The sequence below is a fragment of the Motacilla alba genome, chromosome 2 (assembly GCF_015832195.1).
Source record: "Motacilla alba alba isolate MOTALB_02 chromosome 2, Motacilla_alba_V1.0_pri, whole genome shotgun sequence".
NCBI lineage: Eukaryota > Metazoa > Chordata > Aves > Passeriformes > Motacillidae > Motacilla > Motacilla alba.
The window spans coordinates 29,015,915-29,023,855 of NC_052017.1; the positions used below are offsets into that span (position 1 = coordinate 29,015,915).

Sequence of the window (7,941 nt, forward strand, 5' to 3'; positions counted from 1 at the left end):
GAACTTCATGATGAATCTTTTGAAATTAAAATGCAAAATAGGATGAGCTAAAAAGAAGGTCAAAGAGAACTTGGGTGAGACCTTATCAGGTAAGATTTTTCATTACTCTCTTCTTGTGTAATTTTTACTTTGGGTGCAAATGGATTGTAAAAGTTAATGAACAGCAGAATCCCATGATGAAATCTTGCCCACAGTGTTTAAATACAGCTTGAGAGATTAGGAACAGGTGATTCATGCACTATGTGTTGAAAAGTAGAATAATTACTAATTTTCTGATACATTCTGTAAGAATTTGTGAATGAAAGTTCAGGTTATCTATTGGTTCTCTATAGAAAAAAGGAAACCATATGTAATTTATACCACTGTACTGACTTGATCATTACTAATGAAAAGAAAAAAATGGATGTCTCACTAGCTTGTAAAATTTCTCAAATACACACTTCTTCTGAAATCTAGAGCTTGAGAATTGTTAAATAAGAACCTGACTTGGACCATTGATAAGCACCATCTGTTAAACAGTCATATAAGATTTTTACATTGAGAAAGATTGTTTCAGTGTTAAATTTTATGGACAGACTTTTTTAAACCAATTCATATTCTCCCTTTTTTTAAGTTTAAGTGTTGTGATTGGTTGAAATGTGTGTATTTTCATACAGAGAGCCCGACAATACCATTTTTTAGCAGTGTTTATTTTTGTAAAAAAAAAAAAGAAACCAATGAATTTGAAAGGAAGTCATATCTGTCTTTTGATTGCACTCTTTTTAAACAAAAATAATACAAGATGAAGAATGAAAAATACAGTTTTTATGTTGCTATGTCAAAATAACACCTAAGTCTATGAATGTTCAAAATTAAAATATATATACCTAAATGCTAAAATGTCTATTTTACATTATCTACAAAATGTATGTTCTAATCCAGCCCCAAATCATAGGAAAATACTTTGATGCATATGAAAAGCTATAAACATAAGGAAATTTTGAAGGGAAATACACATAAAAGCTCATTAAATAATTACAACAACAAATAAATAGTTTGTTCAGCTTTACTTTTTGATTGCTGCCATGCATATTTTAATTTTTTGGTATACTGAGATAAGAGAAAGGTGAGCATGCAAAGCACTTTTTTTTAGAATTAATCTGAAAGCAGATACAAGGTGTTGTATTTTAAGCTGTTGTCAGAAGATCATAAAACATGATATAAAAGGCAATAGATGTGATAAATGTTCTCAGGAAAACACACAACAAAGCATCATTTTACAAAATTGACTTCGGTGAATACTCTTGGCAAATTTTCTTTGCTTCCATGGCTGGAGAAATTGTAAAAGTTTATAGTGTGGTTTTGGAAGGCTTGTATTATTCCCCATCTTGAGCATTTGGAAAATCACCCAAAAAGTCCATATGCTGAGAATGCCCCTTTTGATTTTGGTCAAAGCAATAAGCATGTAGTGTCAACTGAGAACACAGCAATGGCAGACTTGTCTTTAAGCAGTCAGAATGGTAAAGCAAATGGTTACAGGTGAGTTCAATTTTGGCACAAGGAGAGGGAGATGAGAGAGCGGAAAATGTTTGACTTCTAACTTGTACTATGCTTGCTGGATTTACTGGCTCTTTTCCTTTCTTTGTGGTGCTGGATGGGTTTTGCTTGAGAGGTTCCCTCGAAGTTGTGGCTGGACTCATTGTGCTGCCTGGTGTATCGCTTGCACTTGCAGGCCGTGACCACAGTTATTTTGTAGGTTCTTATACTTCCATCCTGGCACTGAAGCTGGATCCTCTGAGTGCGAGTTTTGTCATTGACACATCTCCACTCCTGCGAGCTCCGCCTGCTCCAGTACTTGGTTCCGTAACCTCCTCCAATCCAGTTGGGCAGCAGTGGCAAAGGGAGGCATTCACCAGCACACACCAGTTCTTTCAGGGGATTAATGCTGGTGCACTGGCCATCTGAGATGTACTTGGTGGATCTCAGTTCTCGACAACCAACTTGAACGCGATCTGCAGAATGCACAGAACAAGAAACACTGAGGTTCAGAATGGAGTGATTTCCTTAACCAGTCATTTTCACATTAACCAGGTATGTTTTACAGAAGTTAAAGTAGGCTTTAATCTTTACAGGACATCTCTTTACTGCTGTGTCCCCCAACACAAGGGCCTCAAGTGCTGATGGTATCTCGGGATAATACCACAGCATAAAGAAATCCTAATGACATGCACTCCAGCAGTTGTGGTAGAAGAGGCAATTTTATCCTCTATACTTCTTCTCAGTGACATACCTTTTAGAAGAGAAAAAATGCCCCAAGGGAAGAAATGTTTCCTGCTCGTTCTCAGTCTAGGGAATCTGCTCTGTGATGTTTACAACAATTATGTTGGATCATTAGCAAGGGGGAAAACACTGCTTTGGAAACAGTTGAAATGCTTTTAAATTAATTTCAAACAGTGTGTTTCTTCTCATTCCATTGTTGCAGTGGACTGAACTCTCCCATGAACTCTGCGGCTCTGAGCAGACACTGCACAAGTGGTAACAGCTGAAGTTACCACAGAATGGGGTTCTGCCTATGAAGTTTGAATGATTAGCAGTAACAATTTCAGAGGGGTCCTCTCGCCCTCAAGAGAGGGCGAACACCATCTTTGTGAATACTACAGTAGTAGTCTGTATATTATCTGTAACATAGAGGATCCTGCAAATTCTCCCGGGCAGCTGACAGAGCCAACATGCAGAGCTTCTCACACAGGCATGTTTGTACCCGTCTCTATGTGCGGCTCTGCACCCTGCAATAAACACAACTGTTTATTTCAGTAATTATACTTTGAAATAAACGCCCACAGTGTGCTTAATTTTAATAAGCAATCTTTACTGTCTGTGCTCTCCCTCTTTCCGAAGGACAATTACGGCACAGATTCTACACACAATGCAATTAACTAACGCTTTTAAAATAGAAGTAATTACTAGAAACATTTCAGAATGAATCATAAGAGGCTTTGAAGGTACATCTACATATCACAGCTACAGACTGCTTCTGTTTCTACTTGGATTTTTGGAAGCAAGTTCTGAACTGAGGCACTGCATTGAGATTGCTTCATCCTGTCCTCTGTGTCTCAGGGTGGGCAGGAAGAGGGGACTGTAAATCTGCAGGCTGATCCCAGGGAATATTGACAGAGCTGCTCTACTGCCTGCTTGCAGAAGAGATTCAAGCTTGCCTTCCCGCAGCTGCACTCTGGAATGTACCTGGAAGCATCTGGTCACAGATCTGAGTTTGTCTTTCCTTCTGTTTTTCTGTCTTCCCTGGCTCAGCTTTTCACCAGTGACAGCTCAGTGACAATGAATACCTACTGGGCTGTCCCAGTAATCTCATAATGATGAGATGTTTCCTGTGCATTAAAACCCTTTAGCATTCATAAAAGCTGACACACCTGGCTTAGCTGAAAGGTATCGGTGTCACTTGTTGCCTTCACTTTCCAGGGATGACTCTATTTTTATCAAGTTGCTGTGGGTGGGTTGATGTGTGTGTATGTTTCTCTGTCTGGATTTCTTTCATTTTAAGGAGGTGTGCAGAGTAGAGAACAGATAAAATCAGCAGGTTTCTACATCCCCACATATCTGACTTATATACATAAAACTCAGAAGGAAAAGACTGGATATAAAAAAGGCAAGTTAGAGCAGAGATCATAGGTAAATTACGAGCTGATTTGTTTACTTTTGCTGGAGGTGTTAAGCGGGTAAGTGCTACGGCAGGAAGTAAAACTAAACAGCGGGAACAAAATTCACAGTTTTTTATTGCACTTGAAAAGTAGCCCAGACACCTCCCCTGCCCGCAGTGGGAGGTGAGTCAAAAAAGCGAGTGCTCTGGAAATGCCTCTCTCTCCTTTTTCTTTATCTCGCTTCCCTGCCGCATAGATGCCATAGAATCCGGCATTCCTGGATGAACCTCCCTCAGGAAGTAACCTGGCCGAGAGAGCCGGTCCTACAGGACTTCCCAGCACGGGGGTGGGAGGGCGGCTGGCTCGGAGGCCGCCCGGCGAGGCAGATCCCGTCCCGGAACCAGCAGCATCTCCCCGTGGCCCGGCTTCCCCCAGGCGCCGATTCCCTGGAGCGCCGCGCTCGGGCCGGGGGGGCCGGGGCGCTGCCACGGGATGCGCGGCTCCGGCCGGGGCTCCGCTCCCGCTCCCGGGGCCGGACCGGGCGGGGCTGCCGCCCACGGCTGCGGTGGAAGTGCCGCCGCTGGGATACTCACTGTTACGGTCGGATCCAGCGCTGGTGTAGTGCCTGCCTCCGTTCCTAGCTTGATTCAACGTGCTGTTGCTACTTGGGCTCGCCGCAGCGGGTTTAACAACGTGAGAATAAAGTATCTCTGTGGCATCGTTCTTGAAAGCCAAGTAGCTTCTCGTGAAGATGCAAGCCAGGAGAAAGCCGTAGAAGTGAATGGCAGGGAGAAGCATGGCTGGTTCAGGCTGTCTGACAAAGCTGGATGAAATCTTTTCCTTCTGCTTCTTCTGTGTAACTGAAATTGCTCTTGCAGGTTTCCTTTATATATTCAGAGAGGTTTGGCATTCATTCAGGTGTAAAGTTGTGGATAGCTTCAGAATGAAAACCCACAAAAGGGGTGGGGTCCCTACATGAGCTGCGAAGACCTTTCACCAATAGGAGAGAAGACTGCAGTAAAGGAGGAGTTAGATGCACTAATTGCAGGATTCCTATTTGGGGCTTTTGAGGGTATCAGAAAACTCTTGGGAACCAGCACACAGCAGCATTCAGGCTGAGACCTAGAGACTGCCGGCTCTGCCCTTCCATTCCCTATGGTCCTGCATGCTCTGGCACTGTGGCATAATGTGACTAATGCGGTATCAGAATGAGTCTCTCTTGCCCAACTTATGCAAAGTTATGTACCCTCTTCCCAAACTGAGATGAGCTCTATACGGATGCAAATTTATAGAACTTACAGAAGACTGCAAGTTACACAAATACTGTCTGCAATATACCAAAATTATTTTTAAAAAATATTGTGAATAATTTAAAGCTGCTTCTAGATGCTTTAAATTATGCAGCTTTGATCAACAGGGAGTTCTGCAAAGGAAATTACTTGGTTTAGGGGAATATTCTTTCTCTGGTGTGCAGAGTTATAAGTCTGTATTTCTGTATCACCACACATAAAAAGTGTCTCCTCTAGGCTCCTTAGTACAAACATATCCATATTCATAGCCTCTCACCATGCTCATTCACCAAACTAGTCTTTTTTAGTTTTTTACATTGCCTAGAGCATTCTTATATTTAATGTATTATTTCATTTGATAAAGAAACAAAGAGAAAAAATGCAATTTTTTTTTCCAAAATTTTGGAAGACTAATCCTAACTTTGGCATACTTCTTTGTTGTGGCATGCACTTACTTGATTTTACATAAAATTGCATGGCCCAGGTACAAATGCCAGTGTAACTGAGATATTGCCAGTAGGCCAATACTTGCCTGCATCATGGTGAATGCTCTAATTATTTTCAAAATAAATAAAACAACTATGATCAACACTGAAAACTCTAGTGTTCTAACTAAAAAGGAAACCCTTTTCTTGGGAAAAAGCACAGCCTTGTAGAAGGCCATATTATGTAAAGATTAGACTGTAATCTCACTTACACTCTCTGTAATTAAGTTGGTATCTAAAGTCACACTGGATTTTATTGCTGTAATAAAATCATAAGTGGAACACAGGTTAGTTACGTCTATTGCCAGGATCAAAATCTGTCATTCAGAGAAGACAACTTTGTTTCACCCTAGTCACAAGCAGACTAGTCACAGCAACTTTCCTCTTGCATCACTAAGAAAGTTATCCTGGATTTCAGCAGGAGTAAGGACACATCCACAGTGAGTGCCAGACTGATAGCTTTTGCTTAAAGGACACAGGAAAAACAGGAGTGTTGCAAGGTGAAGTGAGTTTTACTGGCAGAGCTGTGTGTGGGGAAGTTGAGTTGATTGCCTGCATCTATTATGACTAGCCCAACCCAGTTCTGGAATAACAAGAATGTTGCAAGGCAGAGTGAGATCTTTCAGCAGGGTAATGTATGGAGGAGTGGGATCACTGCTAACCCCTTACAAAATGCCATGTTCTACTCTCATGGAGAATCTAATCTAACCCCAAAAGCAAAGATATACATTTTACCTTCCCTTAGAAAACCAAGTTTTTTTAAGCAATCAAAAAATATATGTACATTTCAGATCATTAATATTTGAGCTGCTTTTTTTTTTTTTTCAACAGCAGTGAGTCTTGTAGATGTTGAAGTCCTACTTAATTTTTTTTTCATATTCACAGATCATACAGATCTTTACACATCTCGCCTACCCTGCAGGATAATCTCTGTGCTGAACTGAGACGCTGTAATTAAAAGCACGGAACCAATTTTCCAGTTATTCACAGTACCTGTGTATACCAGTCAGGATACCTCTTCCTAGTAAAGAGATTTTCCCACATTAGACAAGTCTTTAAAAAGTCAGAGGTTACCTTGAGAGCTATTTTCTTTGAAATAAGGCATATAATCTTCTCACAGGGAAAATTAATGGGACTTTGGAGTTGTTATAGGGCTTGGTCTACAAGGAGCTTGCTAGGCCTCAACCTTTTCAGCTTTCAATGAAAGCTTTCAATGAAAGTATCCTTTCAAATTTAGTCTAGATTAATCCATTAGGTTTGTCACGTACATCTCTTGGTCTTGTCACTTAGAGAAGGAAGACCTCAAGAAAAGCCTCTTACTGCCTTCATAAAGGAGAAGTTTGGCCCTGAACTTGCCACAGGAAAGATAATGCAGATCACTTCATTTTTCTGTGCACTAGACACAGAGTAGACATTGTTTTAATTTTATTTATGTTTCCGACTTGTTTACATACATTGTATGAAAATATTGTGATTTCAGTTTCTTGGTCAGTAGTGTCAGCCTCCCTGCTTTGAAAGGTAAGCAAGCTTCTGAGGAGTTTGTCAGTTAGTTTGATACTTTCTTTATCAAATCTAGAGCTTGCAGTCTTTCACTTCTTCTGAATCTCCCTGAGAGGGATTAGAAGTTGCTTGAAGGAATTCTGATCAGATAAATTTGGTTATTCTTCCTCAGTGAACTTCAGAATAAAAAAGTGTTTCTTGTTGCTTGTAACTCAGAATGAGTTTACAGACTTAAAATATATTTTGCTATCCTTAGTTAAATGTTGTGATAAGTTCTCAAAGGTGAAGGCTCGAAGTTATCCTTGTCGCCTCCAAAATAGACTTATACAGTGTATAGTCTGTTCTCATTCTAGTCAGATTTGATGGCTTGTGTCGAACATTGCTCTGCTTAATCTGTAATACTTGCCATAAGGAATATATTACACAAGGTCTTTGAAGTCTGTACTGGCTTCCTTTTTGCCCCTGGGCATAACTCAGGATGTTCTTATTGATCTATAAAACTCTATGAGCTTTGGGTCCTAGGCAGTAAATTCTCTCTCCTTTATCTTCCATTATGATGCTTAAGATTAGCTGGGGCATACTGACTATACCTGAGTGTCTGGAGAGGTTGAGTGCTCAGTGTGAAGGGTCCCAAGGATACAAGAGAGCTTCATTCTGCTGCTTGGCATAGTGCAAAAGGCCCTTGTTTATTCAGATACTTGAAAAGTGTCTGTGGGGAAGACACAGGGCAGAAACCCATTAACCAGATTAATTTAAGTGTTTGTACATGTAGCCAGGGATAAAGTGCTACATTTAACTACACGCTTTTTTCAACTTAACTGCTCCTCCTATATTAACAGCCTTGCTTCTGAGTGAACCTAGAAAGAGTGGTAAAGCCATCCATCACTCTTCAGAGAGAATGGTATCCAGAGTTATCTGCACCTTAAATCCTGCTTTTTGCATTTTCTGTGATGGAAAAACTGTGCTTTCTCAATGGATGTGGAATAATATAAGGCACGCGTTCCATAATGATCCCAAAAGAGAATTCCCTTC

General features: G+C 40.6%; 1 protein-coding gene and 1 long non-coding RNA gene across 2 annotated transcripts; one reads left to right on the forward strand and one right to left on the reverse strand.

Annotated features, from left to right (window-relative positions):
* Positions 1-673: 673 nt before the first annotated feature.
* On the reverse strand, positions 674-6,924 carry SOSTDC1 (sclerostin domain containing 1). The gene is made up of 2 exons (XM_038126988.1): positions 4,229-6,924; positions 674-1,991 (listed from the first exon to the last, which is right to left on the reverse strand). Exons 1-2 carry the CDS (start codon positions 4,431-4,433, stop codon positions 1,576-1,578), a joined length of 621 nt encoding a protein of 206 aa, XP_037982916.1. The 5' UTR covers positions 4,434-6,924; the 3' UTR covers positions 674-1,575.
* LOC119697012 lies at positions 1,936-2,844 on the forward strand. The gene is made up of 2 exons (XR_005255696.1): positions 1,936-2,070; positions 2,462-2,844. It is a non-coding gene; the product is annotated as an uncharacterized LOC119697012 (long non-coding RNA).
* Positions 6,925-7,941: the final 1,017 nt, after the last annotated feature.